Raw genomic sequence first — 22045 nt, 5'->3', positions numbered from 1 at the left:
GCTGCAACAGGAGAGGGGACCTTCTATTAATTTACAAAGCCCTAAACAATGTTGGTTCAGGGCACCTCCACCCTTTTATCCCAGCTTGATCATTCAGATCATCTGCAGGCATGTCACTGGTCATTCCCCGAGATGGTGAGGCTCATTTGACAAGAGAAAGAAACTTAAGTCTTTAGTGTCATGGGCCTAGTCCTTGCCACTAGAGATTCAGCAGGTGCCTAACGTGCCAACTTTCAAAACTTTTTCAATTCTGCCAGGCTTATATTCAGGCAATAAAGAATATAATAGTTAACTGATGTCTGTTTTTAACTTTTAAAATGTGGTTTTCACTGCATGGTTTTATGTATTTCTGTAGCAAACTGTGTTGCTTTTTCTTAATAAACAGCAGTCTATAATTTTTTTTTAATATTTATATCCCACCCTTCATCATAAGATCCCAGGGCAGTTCACAGAATAAATGAATGAATTCATTTTTATGAATGAATGTTGCAGTTGGCTTCCATTTGAGCTCTTCCATTGTTCAGTTCTATGCCTACCTTCACTGAACACTGGAAGTTCCCATAGGATTTCCCTTAGAGCAGCCGTGGGGAACTTGTTTTCCTCCAAGCCCGTCAGCTGCATCCAGGAATGGCCATGATGGAGGGTGATGGGATGCTCCCCATCTCTGCCTTAGCAGACAGTGAACAGCTTGCAGGCTCTGAAGCAGCAAAGTCTGTCTGGCAAGTGCCGACTTTGGGACCAGCCATTTTAATTGCCCCACAATGCCTCTGAGCCCCTGACATAGCGTTGCTCCAGAGTCACGCCACATTGGGGGCCTAGAGGCACTGTGTGGAAAGTAAGGTGGGCTTCGCCCCCTAAAGCGATGGATAAGTAATTAATAAATGACTGGAATAATGAATGCCTAGCCCGATTGTAGTATGAACCATGATCCTCAGGTTGGGCAGGCCCTAAAAGACAAAGTAGAAGATGACAACGGAGTCAATTCACTTCTTCTTTTTTTTAATTGATTGCAATGCAAACAGGCATAAGTATTTTTCTTTTTAATTCCATAAAACCAGAAGATCCGAACTATACAGAAAGAAGGTGCATGCTTTAGAACAGTGTGGATACCTCGCAAACAAGAACAGCAGTCAGTCCATGAAGAAAGGTGCTGAGCATATTGTACAAACGGCAGAGACTTGGCAGCATCAAGAGCTCGGAGGTAAAGGAACGTAAAATGTTTCCGGCCGCTTAAAGCACTGATATGATTAAATATGACCTGCCCGCCCCCACCCTCCAAATTATCATACCTTTGTGTGGTGTTCAAAATGAACCAGGCTGCCCATCCAGACCAAGGAATGCAACTGTAATTTGTTCATCAGTTGTTTATTAATGGCAGTGATGATGATGATGATGATGATAATAATAATATTAATAATAATAAAAGGCACGGTGACACAAGGGAGCTGAGCTGAAGAATAGGGAGAGGAAACTGGTCACATTAGCAGCTGCTTAGGAGACCTGTACACATTCAGGATTGTACTCACCCATATTATATTATTGCCCTACACAGGCAAATGCATTTTTGTTCTTGCTTGATCCAGAGGACACTTAGGTCTAAGTTAACCTGCTGAAGTCAATGGGAGGGAGCAGAGGAGAGTTTTCCCAATCAATATACAGGGTTCATTCAATAGCCTGGGTTAGGGTACAGATTTCCGTTTCAGTCTGCACCATCTCTGCACGGGAACATTTCTGTTTCAATCTGCAACCCCTCTGCACTGGAACATGTGGATTGAAAAAAATGAAATGTGCACGCTGCCATTGTAATGCTTGATTTCTGCCACTAGGTGTTGACATAGCGTGCTGCGCACAGCTCAGGAACGGCTCCTCGTGACAAAACACAAGCATCAACTCATAGAACAAAGATCCCCCTTGAATACGGCTGTTCTCTCGCTCCTTTTGTGTAGTAGGAGCCTGGAAAACCTCTCCTGTGAGATGAAACTGCACTTCCTTTTCTACAAACAAGCAGCAGAGCAAGGCAAGAGGGCTTTCACTGAAAAGGACTAGAGCAAAGTGTGGTTGGTTCCTTTTATGTTTTCCTTTTCCGAGGGGAGCAGAATGGAGCAGGCAAAATCCAAGAGGTTCAATGGTAATGTTATCTTCTTCCGGAGAACTTGTACAGCTTTCACAAATTAGCATCGCCTTCTAGTGTTTGATTGGTGATGGTGCTATTGTTGAGCATGGGTGTTGAACAAACTGAGCTATTTGTGGGCTTATTGCTGCCTCTCCTTATGATCTGGCCTGTTACAATTCCTCCCACTTTTGGCAGGTTGCTTTTTCAACCTCTCGAGAGACCGACGATCCACACGGGATACAAACAAACGTTCACGTGCCTTTGCATGTTGACTCACAAACAATAAGCTGGCTGGCGCTCCGGACTTCCAGTTACACTCACCCATCTTAAAAGTGGGGTGGGGTAGGGATCCTCTTAGCAGCTGAGTGTGTGTCTGGGTCACCTGATGTGGGGAAACAATGCGACGCTATCACAGTGTGGTGGTTCCGTTCTATTCTTTTGCGAGGCAAGAGGCTGCGCTTGTTATCTGATCGCAAAGGCATGGCATGACCAAGACTTTGTGTCTGTGGGGATGCATGGGATTTTGGATTGAGCCAGAATGTGGGGGATTCTCGCCATGGACTACAACTCCCACCATCCTTGACCATTGGCCATGGTAGCTGGGATTGATGGGAGTTGGAGTCAGAGGCATCCGCAAGGCCCCCAGTCCCCCCCCCCCCCGTGCTAAGGATTCCAGCCAACAGCCACCTGGTTGTACCAGTTTTGCACCTGCGCTTACAAATCAATGCAATCCTTGTCTACTCAGAAGGAAGCTCCCATGGTTCATCTTACTTCCAGGTGTGCATAGCAGGGGTGGGGAACCTCTGGCCTAGGGTCCACATGCAGCCCTCCAAGTCTCTCTTTGGCCTTTGAGACCCTCCCCAGGAATTGCCCCTCACTCCATGGGTCTTTCCTCCTGCTTTGAATGTGTCCTTGAAGTCTCTGTGGCTGCCCCTTGCTTCTCCGCAAGGAGGTCACAGAAGGGTGTGTGAGCGTGAGCAGAAAGTAGCTTACTATGCCAAGGGAAAATTTGCATATGCTGCTCCACCCAACTTCGCCCCTGGCTCCACCCACCATGTGGCCCCCAGAAAGTTGCTAAACAAGGAATGCGGCCCTCGGTCTAGAAAATATTTCCACATCTCTGGTGCGTAAGACGGTAGCGTGAATCAAACCAGGGGACCTAAACCCAACCAAGGTTTTGTCATGGCTCAGATGTTGTTACCAACGAGAGCAATGTGTCCCATGCAAAAAGCACATGCTTGGGCCTCCAAGGAAACTGCTGTCTTGCTCTGCCAAGCTCATGGTCAAATGTCTATAAGCTTCAAGGAGTCTTAAGGTGGGCAAAGGGAATTCACCGTCAACCTTTGGGGAAGGGCTGTAGCTCAGTGGCAGAGGTCCAAGGTTTAATCACCCAAAGGCCTCTCCAGGGAGGGCTAGCAGAAAACCCTGCTTGAAACTCTGGAGAGCCTCTGCCGGCCAGTGTAGACCATACTGAGCTAGATGGACCATTGCTCCGAATCAGAAGAAGGCAGCTTCTAGCATCTCACAAATGCTGAGAGCTTGTGACAGACACCAGGCCCCTGCCTTGGCAGCTCCCCATGTTGTCCTTTTTACACAAAGCAAAAGGAAACACCAAGCGAGAAAGCACAGAGTTTTTGGCACTGACAGCAAAACCCTTCAATGAGAAGGCAACAGTTTAGGATCCAGCTGTTTCCTACTGGAAGTAATTCAGCTTTTTACTGCTGAGAGATCCATCTCTCTCCCTAGGAAGGAAGGGGATGCCCTGGGTTTATTCTGAGACTAGAAAAGCAGTGTTGATGGAGCAAAAGATGTATCAGAATAGTCAATCATTTTCTGTAACTGGAGAACTCTGGAAGCCATCAGAAAGAGTTCATGAATGTAGCCTGCCTGTTCCTTCCTGTGTCCTCTTTGGCCTTGGTCTGTTGCAAAGATGGGCAACTTGTGGCCCACCAGATGGTCTTGGACAGGGGTCAGCACACTTTTTCAACATGGGGCCGGTCCACTGTCCCTCAGACCTTCTGGGGGGCCAGACTATATTTTGAAGAAAAAAATGAACGAATTTCTAAGCCCCACAAATAACCCAGAGATGCATTTTAAATAAAAGCACACATTCTACTCATGTAAAAACACCAAGCAGGCCCTACAAATAACCCAGAGATGCATTTTAAATAAAAGGACACATTCTACTCATGTAAAAACATGCTGATTCCATAGGCCGTATTTAGAAGGTGATTGGGCTGGATCCGGCCCCTGGGCCTTAGTTTGCCTACCCATGGTCTTGGACATGATGTTGGGTGAATATGTCATTTTTTGTTTTTCTCCGTTTCTCATTCTTAAATTAGATCCCTCCACGTTACCATCTCAGCTTGTGATTTTGTTGTTGTTCTTGTGAAAATTCACCAGAATTTTAATGCGAATTTCTCCTAACAAGTCTGCATTTTCTCCCAACATACAGTGATGTTTCAGTCTGCATACTGTTTGGCAAAGTGTGAAGTAGGTAAGCTCAGCATCGAATGTGAACTGGATCATATTTCTCCCCCATCCCAACTGCCATCAGCCTCAGCCTGAATGGAAAATCAGCAGAAGATGATGGGAGTCATAGCCCATCAACACCTGGAGGACCACAGATTCCCCATCTCAGTTCTATGGTTCTACAGAAGTGATCCATTGGTATCATCCTCATTCTTTCTTTCTCTCTCTCTCTGTCTGAGGAGTAAAGGGAAAAGCACATCGCATGAATTTAACAAGGGAAACCTTCTTGGATTCCTAATAGTGTATTCATACTCTTAGCAGTGTTTTAGCCACAGTGCCTGATGACCCACAGTTGCTTCCTGGCAGTCTGTTGGTTACAGCCCACCCAGCTTGCCATATCCAGCTGTGTTGCTGACTTTGCGACCATTGGATCAGTGCTCAAACACGTTGCGGAAGGTGCAGGGAAGGGAGCAGGGAGGCCGGGCAGTGCATCACGTTAAGAGACTGAGCAGGTATGCCGTACGAAGGTGCGACCATTATCTGTGCAACGAAGGCCAGTCCCACCTTGAATGCAAGGACCGAGAGGCTGCACAAGAACAAAGCCACAGGAGGAGCTGCCCGCCATACTTCCCCTCTTCCCCCCTGCCAGATTGCAGGAATGAAAGGGGCAGTGGCAGGAGGGGACAGGGGAGAGAGTGACCCACTGCTTGAAGCAAATCATGCTAGGCAGAGATTTTGGCAAACAGACAAGAGCGGCGATTCTGCGTTCCTCTGCTGCGTAACTCAACAGCAACTGACCGTGACCCTCCAAACCCACCCCAGAACACGCACACACACACGCACACACAAAATGCAGATGACGACCACTAGGGTGGTGGTTTCATGCAGCCATGAAGACGGCCTTGTCATGAACGAGCGGACGTTGTGTGTCTTTGCCGGAGCTGCTTGCAGGTTGTGTTCAAAGCCATCGTGCCACGGTGGGAGATTCCAGAGGTCACACAGAAGGAAAATAAACTGCCACAGGACGCGAGAAGAGGGTGGCGGTGTGGAGGGGAGAGAAATATCACCAACATTGTCCTCCGTCTCTTCCTCCCTCGCTATCCAAGCGTCAACAACACATCCTTCAGGACACAACAATAGGACGAGACACAGACGAGCGTTTGTTGTGGGCCTGGCGGAAGTCCCTGGAGGAAAGGAGCGGATGCGGACGTGTCAGTACAAGGTCCAGACCCCTCTCCTTTTCAAGGGCTGGAGCAGAGCAGCTGGAGCTGCCGCGGTTTGCCTGGCTCGGCCTCCTGCCTCGGGCAACGCAACGCGGTCACGTTTAGGAACAAAACACCCTGCAAAAAAGCCGTCGGTTAGAGCTGAGATCACACACGCATGGTAAGGCATGTAAAAAAAGCATCGCAGCCTCCACTCGAGTTCACGTGCATTTTGTTCGCCCTTCGCAAGTTATGCACTCCCTGGCTTAAATGCCTTCCTTTTATTAGTTGGACGGAAAACATCGTACACACTTGCTCACCCCAGATGCTGGGCTAGTGGGCAGCGCTTCCCTTTGGCTACTAAACAGGGATGCAGTCACATAATATATACAGTGGTACCTCAGGTTAAGTACTTGATTCGTTCTGGAGGTCCGTACTTAACCTGAAACTGTTCTTAACCTGAAGCACTACTTTAGCTAATGGGGCCTCCTGCTGCTGCCGCGCCGCCGGAGCACAATTTCTGTTCTCATCCTGAAGCAAAGTTCTTAACCTGAAGCACTATTTCTGGGTTAGCGGAGTCTGTAACCTGAAGTGTATGTAACCTGAGGTACCACTGTAATCATAGAATTCTAGAGCTGGAAGGGACCTAGATCACTTAGTCCAACTCCCCTGCAATGCAGAAATCACAGCTAGACCCTGCTGCATAACCCCACGTTTTGGCATTGTGTGACTACCTGCCCCAAGCAGTGCCACAAAGCAGCTGCCTTATGTGGGATGTGAAAAACAGAGCAGTCAAGTACAACATTCCTAGAATGGACATGCTATGCTTTGTACCAGCCAGGAGTCTAACTTCCTGTTTCCTCCTGAGCATCCTCTGCACAGGCCTGTGTGTCTGTGTGAGGCTTAACCTGGGCAAGGGAGCACATCTCCTTCCTTTGTCTCTTCTCCATTTTGATTTTCCATGTGTTAGCAGAAGTGACTGCCTGTTCGCAGTCACTTAGGAACTAACTCCCTTATGGGATAGTTCCACATGTGTATATAGTTTTGTAACCTAAGTCTGCCTTCAGGGATCCAACTGTGAACTGAATGATTGTGAGTAAACTACTTTTATATTGACTTTAATAAGACTGTCGTGTCTATTCTTTTTAAGAGGGACAAGAAGGGAACTTATCAGGAATCTTATACTGAGTGGCTCAGACAAGCCTGCAATAAGCAAACTGCTGTGCATTTAAAGAGGAATGTTACTCTGCTAAGATATAGAACTTGCTAATGCAAGATGTCATTAAACAATATATCCTCTCCTGCATCCCTGAACATTCCCACACCTTAAACACGAGAGAAATGTCCTCGCCAATTCCCCCATGGGGTGTCTTTTCTGTTCCTTTTAGAACTGAATGGCTATTACATATTCTAGTTCTGGAATTTTTTTCAAACAAGGCAAATAAAATTAATACATCGTTATTAACTGCTGTTATTTATTAGTTGCCTAACACAAACCATCTCTAGGCTGCTTACATACCTGGGTTAAAAAACAACCATCACATTTAAGAATAAAGCAATACACGCCCCCCCCCCCCCACACCAGTAGCAGTATAATTATCGTGAACTGTATCTGAGCCTGACCTGTCCAAACCAGGGGCCATATCCAGAGTCCACTTGTCTACTAGAGCAAGGGGCTTTTGCTGTAGTGGATGGCTGAGTTTTACCATTGCACAAGAAAAGAATGCAGCGCAACACTTGCCCTAGCAAAAATATACTGTGCAAACTGTGGTTTATTAAGGAACTGGAAACTGCAGCACTGTGAGGGGTAAGTTCTCAGGAGTATTTGGGAGACGTGATGTGCTTTAAATGCACTTTAAATGTATGGTGTGGGATGTGACCTAAGCCATAGTTTGGCTTACTACGATGCGTGAACCAAACCATTGGCTTAGCTCCTAAGTTTAATTCATGGAATAAGCCTTTCTTGCCTGCCTCTTTCTTCTGCAGTCAAAGGCCCACAATCCCCAGCACCCTTAACAAACTACATCTCCCAGGATTCCTCAGGGGAAGCCGCAGCAGCTAAAGCGGTATAAATCTGCTTTAAATGTATGTTGCGAAAGCTACTATGTGGCAAAAAAAAGCCTCTTTGAATGGCTGATACCATTTCTGGACAGTAGGTGGCAGGGTTGGGTTGGGATTAGGTCAGCTGGTGCCACCAGCTCAGCAGAAGGCACAAAATATTACAACAGTGGATCTCATTCCCTTCTCACTTACTTGGAACACTAGAAAATAGTTGAGGGTGTCTTGGAGGATCAATTAATGTGGAGAGAGAGAGCATAGCTCAAGGGCTGAGTGTCTGCCTTGAATGCTGAAGGTCCCAGGTTCAATCCCCAGCATTGCCAGATAAGGCTAGGAATGTCCCCTGCCTTAAACCCCGGAGAACGTCTGCCAGTCAGTGTAGACAATATTGAAGCAGATGGACTCAGCCCAAGGCAGTTTTTTTTGTTCCTATCTCCAGTTGAACGGGATGGGTAGCAGGCAATGGGAGGGGCAGAGTGGAGGCTGACCTACTAGGGCAGGCACCCCCAACCTTCGGCCCTCCAGATGTTTTGGACTACAATTCCCATCATCCCTGACTACTGGTCCTGTTAGCTAGGGATCGTGGGAGTTGTAGGCCAAAACATCTGGAGGGCCGCAGGTTGGGGATGCCGTACTAGGGCAAATGGGAGTCTCAGTACCACCCTTACAGAACTTAGCAGGTAGGAAATGGTGACTAGAACTCTGCGTATCGTTAGCTCTGGCGCCACCTGCTGTTAGCTCCCCTAAGTTCTGCCCCACCATTCCCAATAGACACCAGCCACCACTGTCAGGGCTATTTACTCCAACTTGGCAGTAGCTTCCCAGGTTTTTTCTCTGGATCAGGGGTAGGAACGCACGAGGGCTGCATTCCTTTCTGGGCATGAGAACCTAAAAGAGCCTGTGCTGGATCAGGCCAATGGCCCACCCAGCACAGCCTGCCGTTCTCCCTGCGGAAGAGAGGGAAACCAGAAAAGCAGGAACCCAAGTGCAAGAGCACGGGCTCCCGGTTTTCAGAAGCGCTGCTGCCTCCAGCTGAAACCCTCCTGGTGGGTGTGGCCAGAGGGGACAGTGGGCGGAGCAACAAATGCAAATTTCACCTTGCATGCAGTAGAAGAAGAAGAAGAGTTTGGATTTGATACCCCGCTTTATCACTACCCGAAGGAGTCTCAAAGCGGCTAACATTCTCCTTTCCCTTCCTCCCCCACAACAAACACTCTGTGAGGTGAGTGGGGCTGAGAGACTTCAAAGAAGTGTGACTGGCCCAAGGTCACCCAGCAGCTGCATGTGGAGAAGCGGGGAAGCGAACCTGGTTCCCCAGATTACGAGACTACCGCACTGGCTTGAGTAGGCTTGTTTCTACTCACACCCCTCTCTCCAGGCAAGCGAGAAGCATTTATCAGAGTCCGAGAGGTGTGTTCAGGCCAGGCAAAAAAAGGCCAGGACTCCTGAGGGGTGTGGCCTATTTGGGGGAAGCTCTGAGGGCTGGTCAGAGCAGCCGGGAGGGCTGCATTTAGCCCCTGGGTTTGAGGCTCCCCACCCCCCGGTTTTAATCGGCAATCCCAGGGATGGAACTTCTCCATGCAGAGCTTATAGGCTCAACATGCCTGCTCCCCAGTGATCCCCACCCACTCTTGGCTCGTAGCTTGAGCGATGGCGTCAGCCGAAGGACAAAAGGGATTCTCTCGCCCAGCCCACACGTTTCTGGGGAAACAAAAGCACCGGTTTGAAAAGGAAAGGAAGCCAGCGGGCCCGACTCACTCGTCCGTGTCTTTCTTACTCTCCTCGATGTGCGCAATCGACTCGGACCGGAGGCGGTTTGTCACTTCGTACGTGCGCAAGGTGACCCCAAATATATCCTCGTGGTAGCGGTTGTCATCCTGCAGGGGGCAGGGCAGGGCAGGCCAGGTGGGAAGGAGGAGGAGAAAAACCAACGCACAGTTAATTTCAGGAGTGGAGAGTCGGAAGGGACCCCATGGGTCATCTAGTCCAACCCCACTGCAATGAAGGAATCCCTGAAAGATGGCCCTTCACCCTCTGTTTAGAAACCTCCAAGGGAGGGGAGCCCACCACCCTTCAAGGCTGTCCACTGCACTGTCAAATGGTTCCCCCGACCACCAGGAAGTTCTTCCTAATGTTTAACCCGAATCTCTTTTCTTGTACAGTAGTACCTTGGTTCTCAAACACAATGCGTTCCGAGAGTCCATTCGAGTCCCAGAACTGTTCGAAAACCAAAGCGTGTCTTCCAATTGGCTGCAGGAGCTTCCTGCACTCAGTCGGAAGCTGCGGAAGCCGCGCTGGACATTCAGCTTCCGAAAATCGTTCGAAAACCGGAACACTTGCTTCTGGTTTTCAGTCGTTCAGGAGCCGAAACACACGAGTTCCAAGGTGTTCGGCAACCAAGGTACGACTGTAAAGTCAGAATCTCCTTTCTTGGAAGAGAAGACAGCCAAGGGCTACTATAATGGGTGTGGGAACTTAAAATATCCCAAGGGCCTCATTCTCTTCTGTTCAAGCTTCCGGGGACCCTACATGTCAGTGGGAAAATTGATCCCCCCCCCCTTTGGTCGGTGCGGCAGGCTACTGTCCAAGCACCCCTCTCTCAAACATCTCTCTTTATATCTCCACCCGGGGAACAATGAAGCATTATCAGAGCTTGACGACAAATCCTGGCCAGGCAAACAGAACCCGCAGAGAGCCTGAGGCAAGGCCAGTGAAGGGGATGTTCTGGGGAAAGAGGGTGCGTGTGAAGGAATGACTACCAGGTGTGGAGCACACTTCCACCCGCAGACAAAGCCACAGCTGTCTGAACATCATGCCCTCTATCTAACCTTTGCTCTCTTAGTGGTCTGCCGTGCCCTGTCTGTGACCTTTGTCTCTTTAGTCATACATTATGCAAGGAATGTATGGTGGTGGAAACAGGTGCCAAAATAACTTTGTACCACCCCTGAATCTCAGGATTGGAAGGTGTGTAAAGGTCACAGTCCGAAATGTACCCGAGTGGTTTTGCATATTGTGCTAATAAAAAGAGCCTCCGCAGAGCTAGCTGGCAGCTTGCTTGTGCACAGCTCACCTGCATTACCAACTCCTGCCTCATGTCCTTCACTTCATGCATGGCCTTGACAGTCTGGATGCAAAGAAGGGGAAGGAAACAGCAGCTGGGGAACACCCCCCCCCCCAGGGGAGAAAGCTCAGAGCCAAGTCTTGGTGGTGGCACGGCAATGAGGGGGAAGAGGAAGGTTCCCAAAGTAGGTGCTGTTGGAACTCCGTTCAACCGAGCCTTTGAAATCGCCTCCGACAGTTAATGGCCTGAGCCTTTGATAAGATTCCAAGCACATTCTTCAATCAGCAGAATTCCCAGCACAGGGAAGGATGAGACCATATGAGCTACATTTTAAAGAGATTTATTTTCTAGCTACGCAGAACAGAAAAGACATCCTCTCTCTATGGAAGCAGAGAGCAACTGAACAAAGGAACAAAGGAAACAGGAAACCACTAAGGTTTCTCTAGTCTCCTGTGAGACTTCCAATAGCCTGGACTGTCTCTGAAATGTAAACACAGTCCTGTGACTTGCAGCAGCTGCACAGTGAGAAACAGAAACTAAGAGGTGCTACTCCCTCCTGGGGGGGACAGTGGGATTACCTGGGGGTGGGCGCGCTAAAATTCAAGGGGACCCGTGCTGGTTTTTTGATTGTAAGCTCCTTGCGCGGGGACCTTGCAAAATCACCAGGGGCAGTGATGGAGGCGGGGCCTGTGTTTGGGAGCCACCTGATTTCAGCTCTGGATGTTGGCAGGGGGCCTGACGCCATGTGCTGCCCCCATGGCATGCTGGGCGGTGGGGATGGCTGCTCACCCGTAGCTTGCTAATGAAAGCGCTGGCTTCCTCTGCCGTCAGCTTGCCCTGATGCCTCCCGATGCTCTGGACAGTCTTGAGGACATCTCCAGCCATAGTGACATCACCGCACACGTAGAGGTGTCCCCCCTGTTCCTTCAACGCCTTGTAGACAGTTCCCGCCAGCTGCTCCTGAAGGATGTCCTGCACGTATTTCTATGGGAAGGGAAAGCGGACAGCAGTGTGTGTGTGTGTGTGTGTGTGTGTGTGTGTGTGTATGTGTGTGTTTGCTTTCATGTTGCGGAAGAAGGCTCCCATCCTTGAAGCACAGCGCCCCCTGCAGGCAGGCCAGTGAACTGCAGAGCTGACCCCAAAGAGGAAGGGAGGAGGGTAGGGGCAACCTGCAGATTTTGCATATTATGCAAATTATGCCACATATTCGGTAGGTTCAATATCCTCCTATACAGTCCTCACAAGATTCGGACTTAGTTAGGGATGGAAAAGAGTCATCTAGGTTGCATTTTAAAGCAAGCCAACCTAATTCACACTTCCCATACTGCCACACGGCTCAGAATGCAATTTCCCTCAAGATTTTACGCTTCTCTGAATTTTGAAATGCAGCTTTTGGCTCAAAAAAAATGTGCTCCAAATGCATTTTAAACACCTCTGTGTTGTTATGGGTTTGGTGTTTTTTTAAAGGAATGCATGCATTCAGATAAAGTACCTATTTAAAGAGGAATCTTTGCACACATATTTTTAGACAACGGTGTAAATAATAACACCTCATTAATCTCTTTAACAAATTTGTGGACTGCTTCGCAGCACAAAGCCACCACAGTGATACATATGGTAAAAACAGAATAAAACCTAAAAATGCAAGTTCTAAAAACCATTATATCGGTTTAGAATACTCTAAAACCATTAACACAACTCTAAAAACTACAAAAACCCTCTCATCCTCTACAAAATTGATCTTCCATAAATGATTGGGTTATATCTCATGGTAAAGTTGCCTAAACAAAAATGTCTTCAGAAGGAGCTTAAGGTAGCAGACATTGTTCCCCTTGCTACACAACAGCCCTTTGAGGTAGATTAGGCTGGGAAAAAGTGACCAACTCCAGGTAGCCCATGATTCAGAGGAGGGCAATGGAGATATTCAGTGGTTTGGGAAACAAACCCTTATTTTTTATGACTTTACATATCCCATCTTTACTCTACAGATGGTGTACGTGGTTCTCCTCCCCCACCTATTTTATCCTGACAACAACCTTGTGAAGTACCAATAGGTTAGCCTGAGAGTCAGTGACTCTGCCCCAATGTGACCCAGTGTGGATTTGAACCCTGGTCTCCCAGGTCCTAGTCTGACACTCTAACCACTACACCACACTGTCTCTCATGGCTTAAAGCATAAACAGGGTGGGACAGACTAATGAATGAACACATGCGCGAAACAATCTGATCCATCCGCAGGTGGGTTAGAACCATACAATTGCAGAAGGGGACCCAAGGGATCATCTAGCTCAGGAATCACTGCTGATCACAGGTTACCTTTGGTTTGTCTGGCTCACGGGAGTAGGCCGTAAACAGCTCCTTGAAGACACCACTGCTTTTCGCCAGCAAGGTCTCCTCTTTGTAAATGTGGTCAATCTTGGACTGTCGACAACCAAAGACCAGCATCATGGGGCATGGCTTCAGCCCTGGGGAAGGAAGGAGGGGAGAATGCAAAACATATAATAAAGCTGGAAGGGACCACGAGGGTCATCTTTTGCCCAAGGTGAGACTTGAACCCACAACCCTGAGCTTAAGAATCTCATGCTGAGCTCCTAGGCGTGCCAGCAGGAGGCAACTAATCCATATATAAAACAAAAAAACAACCCGCTATTTCAAAACATGGACTAAAGAACCACACAAGTGATCAGACACAAGCAGGGGGTTTCACACCGTGCCCAAAGGGAACTTGACGTTCTAGGGGGCAGTGGTAGCTGGTGTCCATTGGGGCAGGATGGGCAGAAGGCTGGGAGGCCACCAGTAGGTGGCGCTGCAGCCAACGACAGCCAGAGCTAACTAACTCTAATTTTGCCCTCTTCCCTGCTGAGCGCGGAGGAGACTGAGCAGCAGCAAGGTGACAGGCAGTGCCATCCCTCCCTGGACCTCCTCTTTCGTAACGCTAGAAATCGTGGACATCCAATGCATATTGGAAGGTTAAGGATCGGGGACACAGTACTTTCTCAGGCAGCTCATAGCTAAACGATAGAAGTCCCTCCAGCAGGAGGCAGTGATGGCCACCAACTTAGGTGGCAGTAAAAGAGGATTGGGGAAATTCATGGAGGACAAGGCTACTTTATGCTCTGCCCCAATGTTTGGAGGCAGCAATGCTTCTGAATACCAGTTGCTAGAAGTTGTGGGAGGGGAGGGGGCTTTTATGCTCAGGTCCTGCTTGCAGATTTCTGACAGGCTGGCCACTGTGAGAACAGGATGCTGGTGCCAGGCTTCAGGGAATCCGATTCCTCCCATGGAGGGGAGCCAAGAATTAGATAAACAAGAAGAGTTCTTACCAAGTCTTTTATTCAGTATTCACAGAGAGGGGCTTTGAAAAGTGCCTTTCTTGCAGTAATGGCGTTGCTCTGAGTAAAGCCCCACTCCCTCCGTCTCTCCTATTATACGTCATCCCTACGTTGGCAGATCTGTGCTTTCTGCCTCTGAGATTTCTGTTCTCTTACTTTCCATGCCCACCGGTTTCTGGGAGAAGGGGACTCTGGAATGCTTTCTAAGGACACCAAGTCTGTCAGCTGTCTCTCCCCTTCTTCTTCTTCTTCTTCTTCTTCTTCTTCTTCTTCTTCTTCCTGTTCCCCTCCCAATATTTCCCAGCTTTCCCCCTCTGCAGCCTCTGAACTATGACCTTCTGCAAACCACTGTTGTAAACCTATACAGTGGCACCTCAGTTTAAGAACAGTCCTGTTTACGAACGATTCGGTTTACGAAGTCCGCAAAACCGGAAGTAGTGTCCTGGTTTGCGAACCTTACGCCGGTCTAAGAACAGAATCCGAAAAGTGGAAGGGCCCTGGTGGCAGGAGGCCTCATTAGGGAAAGCGTGCCTCGGTATACGAACGGTTTCGGTTTAAGAACAGACTTCCGGAACAGATCAAGTTCGTCAACCGAGGTACCACTGTATTGTCTCCCTCTTCTCTGGGAAGTGTAGGAGAAGGGGAGGAGTCGGTCTCCACCATTCCTCCTCTGTCCAGTCCCTGACATCTGGACTAGATGGGCCACTGTCCTAATCCAGCAGGCAATGTTATTGGGGCTGGTTGCAAGTAGGAACATCTCCACCCCCATTGTTCTACCTGGACACTGAGGTCCAGTGCCAAGGGCCTTCTGGTGGTTCCCTCATTGCGAGAAGCCAAGTTACAGGGAACCAGGCAGAGGGCCTTCTCGGTGGTGGCGCCCTCCCTGTGGAATGCCCTCCCACCAGATGTCAAAGAGAACAATTACTACCAGACTTTTAGAAGACACCTGAAGGCAGCCCTGTTTAGGGAAGCTTTTAATGTTTGATGCATTACTGTATTTTAATATTTTGTTAGAAGCCACCCAGAGTGGCTGGGGAAGCCAAGCCAGATGGGTGGGGTATAAATAATAAATTTATTATTATTATTATTATTATTATTATTATTATTATTATTATTAAGGCAGACAGGTGAGGGCAGGCGTAGTTTGGCAGGTGTAGGGTAGTGCCCCATTTGCCCTAATGTGCCAGCCTCCACCCAGCCCTGCTCCACTCATGTAGATGACTGGACCTACCTTTGTGTTTGACGTCAAAGAGCCGTTGCTGCCAGAAGCTCCGGAAAGGAGCAATCCCCGTCCCAGGGCCCACCAGGATGCAAGGAACCTGCGGGTCTTGTGGCATGTGGAACCCGGGAGCTCTGCATAAGGGGGGAGGGGGAAAGGAAGAAGAGTTCTCTTGTGATCACACATTAGCAGGCTGACCCCTGTGTTATTATCATAGAAGTGTAGAGTTGGAAGGGACCACCGAGCGTCATCTGGTCCAATCTTTCCACAGCTGTCCACACTTTTTCAATTCCCCCCCCCCCATCTTACCCTCTGACAAAACATGGCACCACTTCGTCTGCCTGTATCCGGTTGAACCAGGAGGAACAGACCCCGTGGTGGATTGGCCCTTCCCCATCTAGGCAAAAGCAGAAGGAAGAAGATGGGTCAGGTCTACAGCGGAAACACAAGGCTTGTATCCAACACGCTCTTTGCTATGCGTGAATTTTAATGTTGCATGACAGAGGAATTTCTGCGCTAATGGAAACTTATAGCACAACAGATTATGCTTTTTGTGTGTGCGCGACAACATTTCTGCTGGCACAAACATTTCTCTTTCTTTTTTAAAATAATATTTTTTTTAATTTTCCAAAAATAACAAAAATGAAACAACAGCAATACAAATTCAAAACCAAACAGAAGAAATAGACTCCCCCCTAGTCCCTTCCTTTGTTCCATTATTTAACAGCATACCACATGTCCATTGTAAATTTAAAAACCATTCAAATTACTTATTGTCCATTCATAATAAAGTTACAAGTAGTCCTAGAACCCTGCTAATGTATTAACCTGTGTACATTGCTTCTGTATATATGCAATAAAGTCCTTCCAATCTTCCTTAAATTTATTGTCGTCTCTTCCTCTTAGTTTCATTGTCAATTTTGCTAGCAAACCTTTCTCAACAGTGGACGAAGTATATAAGTGACTTTAACTTAACACTATGGAAATAATAGAATTCTAGAGTAGGAAATGAGAATCAGGGATCATCTAGTCCAACCCCCTGCAATGCAGGAATCTCAGCTAAAGCAGCCATGACAGACAGCCATCCAGCCTCTGCTTAAAAACCTCCAGGGAAAGATAGCCCACCACCTCCCGAGGGAGACCGTTCCACTGTCAGAACAGCTCCTACTGTCAGAAAGTTCTTCCTGATGTTTAGTCAGAATCCATTTCTTGCAACTTGAAGCCATTGGTTCAGGTCCTATCCTCCAGAGCAGGAGAAAACAAGCTTGTTCCCTCTTGCATGTGGCAGCCCGTGAGATATTTGAAGATGGCTACCATATCTCCATGGTGCTGGAGGAGACTCTTGAGACTGCAAGAAGATCAAACCTGTCTATTCTGAAGGAAATCAGCCCTGAGTGCTCACTGGAAGGACAGATCCTGAAGCTGAGGCCCCAACTGATAAAAAAAAACAACACAAATCTGGACTGGGGGATCAGGATTAGGAAGCTTCTTATGTTGCTCAACAAGGGCAGACCACCCCCCCCGACTGAACTGCACCACAACTTGTGATGTATGGAAGTGAGAGCTGGACCATCAAGAAGGCTGATCACCAAAGAATGGATGCTTTTGAATTCTGGTGCTGGAGGAGACTCTTGAGAGTCCCATGGACTGCAAGAAGATCAAACCTCTCCATTCTGAAGGAAATCAGCCCTGAGTGCTCACTGGAAGGACAGATCCTGAAGCTGAGGCTCCAAGACATTGGCCACCTCATGAGAAGAGAAGACTCCCTGGAAAAGACCCTGATGTTGGGAAAGATGGAGGGCACAAGGAGAAGGGGACGACAGAGGACGAGATGCTTGGACAGTGTTCTCAAATCTACCAACTTGTGGGAGGCAGTGGAAGACAGGAGTGCCTGGCGTGCTCTTGTCCATGGGGTCACGAAGAGTCGGACACGACTAAACAACAACAACCATATCTCCTCTCAGTCTCCTCTTTTCCAGGCTGCACATACCCAGCTCTTTCAACCGTTCCTCATAAAGCTGGGTTAAATGCGAATTTTGTAATTAAAAAAAAATTCCAGCTCAAGGTCAAACACAGGAAGCTGCCTTAGACTGATCTATCTTTCCAGTTCAGTATTGTCTATGCTGACTAGTGGTGGCCACCCACCAGGCCTTAAAACTAGAGGACCTGGCAACTTCCACACACAAAAGTGATGCTCTACCACTGAGCTGTGGTCCCAATTTACCTCTGGTGCGATAGGAGACCACGGCTACCGTGAGGTGGACCTCGTCGGGATACATGTCAGGGGAGGAGCTAATGGAATAGTAGCGAGGCTGGAGCAGTGGGAGCTGGGTCAGCAAGAAGGTGGACGGCATCTGCACGGACGGGAACTCTTCCAGAACTTCAACCATGGTGGGGTTCTTGGACCATTTCCACTCCTCGTATTCCTGCAGGCCCTGCACATATGGGACACAGGAAGCTGTCAGGTTGCATTTCTTACTACAGAGAGTTTTGATCTGATGTGTAAAGCTCTTTCTTTTTCTACTCCATTCAAGAGGGTTCTGGAAGCTACTCTGTGTGAAAGGAACAAGCAGATAGTTCATGATGTTTGGGTTGTTCCTTCAGAGAAGCTGAGTGCAGCTGGCTTCAACTGGTTCTGTTATCTCAGGCATCCCCAACCTTTGGCCCTCCAGAAGTTTTGGCCTACAACTCCCATGATCCCTAGCTAACAGGACCAGTGGTCAGGGATGATGGGAATTGTAGTCCAAAACATCTGGAGAGCCGAAGGTTGGGGATGCCTGTGTTATCTCTTTCTGTCAAGGTCATGCTGACTATAATAAGAGGCCAGAAGGAACCTGGGTTTCACTTTCTCTTTCTGTCTCTCTTTCCTTCTCGTGTGGTGTTCTGTACATAGTATGCTTAGAGTTAAAATTTTAGACTTATAAGTTATTGTAAGTTTAAATTAAGTCTGCTGCAACTGGATTTCTTAAGGACTGTGACAGTGCCGGATTTACGTATAAGCTAAACAAGCTATAGCTTAGCCCCCCCCAAAAAATTTTTTTCCACTATTAATATACTTCTTAATTGTATTTCAGTTCAACAGTTACGTTGATAAAATACTTGTAATGTGCAAGTGGCTTTAGATACCTATTAGGTCCATAAATTACCATATAGCACATATTCAACACACAAAAACAGCGACAATTTGTTGTTGACAAAGGACAGCTGGACATATAAAGGGCCCCATTACCTTCAGTAGCTTAGGGCCTCATCAAACCTAAATCCGGCCCTGGACTGTGCCAATCCTGAATGTATTGGATTTGTAGCCGTTATGCTCATTTGCCTTCAGTAGCAGTAAAGCTCTGTTGGATGAAATATTAATTGCCTCTGGTCTATTTTTTTGGGAATTCTGCAACATGTTTAAGTTTTTACTCTGCTAACTATATGTTGGAATCTGCTCTGGATCAATATTGAGTAGAATTCAATGACAGAGGCTGCCTTAGATGGAGTCAGCCATCATGTCTGGTAGGCTATGATATCCGCCTCCACGAATTTGTGTAGCCCTCTGTTAAAGATGTTCAAACTGGCAGCCATCACTGCTTCCTGTGGCAGTGAGTTCCACAGGTTAACCACATGCTGCATGAAGAAACAGGAGGGTGAATTGTCTTGCCTTTCATGGACGTGTCTAACTTTGGTTCATTCATTTCAGCAACTCTGCTCTGAGTTAGACCTAGTTGTTGTTGTTTTTTTAAAAAATACACCTACTTTTTATTGACACTTATCAAATGATATACAAAAGTTCATGCCTTATACAAACTATATTTTTTTATAATACACCAGAATAAAAGAAATACTTTTAAAACCTAATCTAGAAAAGGAACAGGAGCAAGAGAGAGAGAGAGAGAGAGAGAGAGAGAGAGAGAGAGAGAGAGAGAGAAAGAAAGAAAGAAAGAAAGAAAGAAAGAAAGAAAGAAAAGAAAATGGAAAAAGATAGAAAGACTTCTGGTTCTTTGTCAGCTACATATAGTATTCACTCATTAACATTCAATTATTCTGTTTTCTATAAGCCAATATTTTTTCAATCTTTAAATCCAGATATTCCAAATTAATTTTCTTGCTCACACAAAAGAAGTCCGTAAGAAGTTTCCAATCCTTAAGAAATGTCAATAGTGGTTTTTCTCTAATTAAACATGCTAAGTTTGCCATCTCAGCCAAGTCCAACAATTAAGACCTAGTTGTGATGCATGACTGGACGGATTGATTGACATCCCTTATTGCAGAATCCGAATCAGTCTGCATGTGAGGGGCAAAGAGCTGTATCACAGAACAGTGGGATAATCAGCCTCGTGTAACCAACACTCTTAAGTCTAATTAGTACCGGAAGGGGTTAATACCATAGAGTAAGATGTCCTGCCAGGCTTAGCTTTGTCACTTCCTCCCTTACCTTGGGAGGAAATAGGCAACCCCCCCTCCCCACGAGAACATACAACAGTTCAAACAGTTCATTTGCAGCTTTTCCTGCAAACATGATACAGTGGTACCTGGGGTTAAGAACTTAATTCGTTCTGGAGGTCCGTTCTTAACCCAAAGCCATTCTTAACCTGAGGTGCACTTTCGCTAATGGGGTGTCCCGCTGCTGCCGTGCCGCCGGTGCGCGGTTTCCGTTTTCATCCTGGGGCAAAGTTCGTAACCCAAAGCAACTATGTCCGGGTTAGAGGAGTTTGTAACCCGAAGCATTTGTAACCCGAAGCATTTGTAACCCGAGGTACTGCTGTACAAGTACATAATATACAGGGCAAGGTTCTCGCAGCCCTTTCCAGACTGCGGACTTACCTTGCTGAGAACCTGAAGGCGCTTCTTGTCTTTCTCATTGGTCGCCAGCAAAGCAAATTGCTGCAACAGGATTGGCGTGGGAGGGGTGGTGATGTCCAGGTAATATTTGAAGGCCTGGAAGATGGTACAGGGAGGGACGCGGTTCTCGTCTGTCCAGTTGCTGATGACACCTGTCAAGACAGAAGCCAGTTGACCTGCATTGAGGCTGGTCTATCGGGGCAAGTGGCCTTTTATCCATTTCGGATGGGTCAAATATGGATTTAAGATGGAAACCACTTACTACTTTTCTGTTAGGAACGGTCATGGTATTGACGGAGAATGAAGGGGAGGAGGAGAGACAGGCAGAGGAAGGGGCGCAGGAAGTGGCGGTGGAGGAAAGAAGGGAAAGCCAGGAGGAGGGACAGCTCAAGATACTCTTAATTTAGGAGTGAACAGAGCCTCAACACCGCACAAGACGTTCTGGCACAGACAGTGAAGCAATGCCTGTTCCGTCTGCCCAGGAAAGGAGAGTGTTAAAGAGGAGGGGACAGAGACATCACATGAAAATTCCACGTCTTTTCTGTTGGAGAAGGGGTGGGCATAAGGCACTCCAAGAATCTGAGCCGGAGGATTCGGATGTATGATTGTAACGTGCTGCTTGTACAAATGTAAAATAAAGACTGTATTATTCTCACTTCACTCCTAAATTAAGAGTATCTTGGGCTGCAGCTAAAACGGTGCCTTTTATCAATTTCGGAGGGGCTGAATATGCAAACCACGTACCATTTTTCTATCAGTAGCTGCTCCCTTCCCCATTTCACAAGGCGGAAAGGAGTCCTGAGCTTTGCTGTAAATACTTGGTTCGATAAAGTAATGTTTATTCTCATTTCTGGGAAATGGACTCATAAATTAAGAGCATCTCAGGGCTCAGCGAAACCTATGGATTTTGCCTCCATTTGGTGGCCATTTGTTACATGTTTGACAGGCCAATTGTGGGGATGGCAACCTCCGATGAAATATAGCTTTATTTGGTATTCATAACATTTGTTTTGTATTCTCTCTGTATCAGGTCAGTTTTTGTTGTAACATCTAACGCATTGTGTAGTCTCTTGAGAATGTAATTTATTACCTTGGCTTTTTTTTTGGTACCGTTTCCCCCAACTCTTTTATTTCATTTCCCATTTCTTACTGGATTGTTGTTTTAACTTCATTATGAAGTCTTGAATTTTTTATTTTTTTCTAAAAAAAACAACTTTAGGAAGAAAAATGAAGGGAGAAAAAGGGTTGCCTTCAACTAGGTGAAACGTTGAGTAGACCCAATGGGATTAATGAACCTCCATTAGTCATCTCCATTAATTTCTGTAGGGCCTGCTCCAAATTTGATAAATGTTGGATGCAACCCTAAGTCTTCTACTGCAGGCACCCAAGCAAGCAAAATACAAATGTTGAAGCAACAAGGAATGGCTCCTACATAAGGAAGTCAACTCTGACCAACCAGGAGAACTGAAAAAACAACAACAGCGCCTTTGCTCCTTACCTAAAGCCGTGTTCCTCTCTTCCAAGAGCTCCACCTTCACCAGCTGGTTGGTAGGGGGCGCATCTTCCAGCCGTTCGATCAAGGCGTTGACCAGGTCTTCGTGGTTACCTGGGAAGACGCCCAGGTGGTCTCCGGGTTCATAATGCAGCTCCTGGTGTCCGTTGGTGTGAAGTCGGAGGAAGATTGTGGAGCGGCTAAAGTGAGTAAGGAAGGCTTTGGGTGTGCCGCTCTTTGCAGATAAAACCCCCCACTTCTACAGA

At 47.3% G+C, this 22045-nt stretch overlaps 1 protein-coding gene across 6 annotated transcripts in view; it reads right to left on the bottom strand.

Annotated features, from left to right (window-relative positions):
* Positions 1-982: 982 nt before the first annotated feature.
* Positions 983-22045, bottom strand: part of NOS1 (nitric oxide synthase 1) — a gene marked incomplete at its 3' end in the record, with an annotated part of 181260 nt that continues 160197 nt past the window's right edge. For 4 of the 6 annotated variants that reach the window (XM_083716851.1, XM_083716850.1, XM_083716855.1 and 1 more), the window contains 9 exons: positions 21786-21979; positions 20270-20439; positions 17682-17892; positions 15767-15854; positions 15470-15591; positions 13223-13371; positions 11696-11890; positions 9604-9722; positions 983-5769 (listed from right to left, as the gene is read on the bottom strand). In XM_083716851.1, the coding sequence (XP_083572977.1) occupies positions 5709-5769; positions 9604-9722; positions 11696-11890; positions 13223-13371; positions 15470-15591; positions 15767-15854; positions 17682-17892; positions 20270-20439; positions 21786-21979 (1309 nt within the window). Of the gene's footprint in view, positions 5926-9599; positions 9723-11695; positions 11891-13222; positions 13372-15469; positions 15592-15766; positions 15855-17681; positions 17893-20269; positions 20440-21785; positions 21980-22045 lie in introns of those variants that run through there. The other 2 variants (XM_083716852.1, XM_083716853.1) reach the window with 2 other exon arrangements.

The sequence above is a fragment of the Podarcis gaigeae genome (genome assembly GCF_964106915.1).
Source record: "Podarcis gaigeae genome assembly, chromosome: 16".
In the NCBI taxonomy this organism is placed as follows: domain Eukaryota; kingdom Metazoa; phylum Chordata; class Lepidosauria; order Squamata; family Lacertidae; genus Podarcis; species Podarcis gaigeae.
Note: the sequence above shows the minus strand (reverse complement) of the source record. Positions and strands in the feature narration are given on the sequence as shown.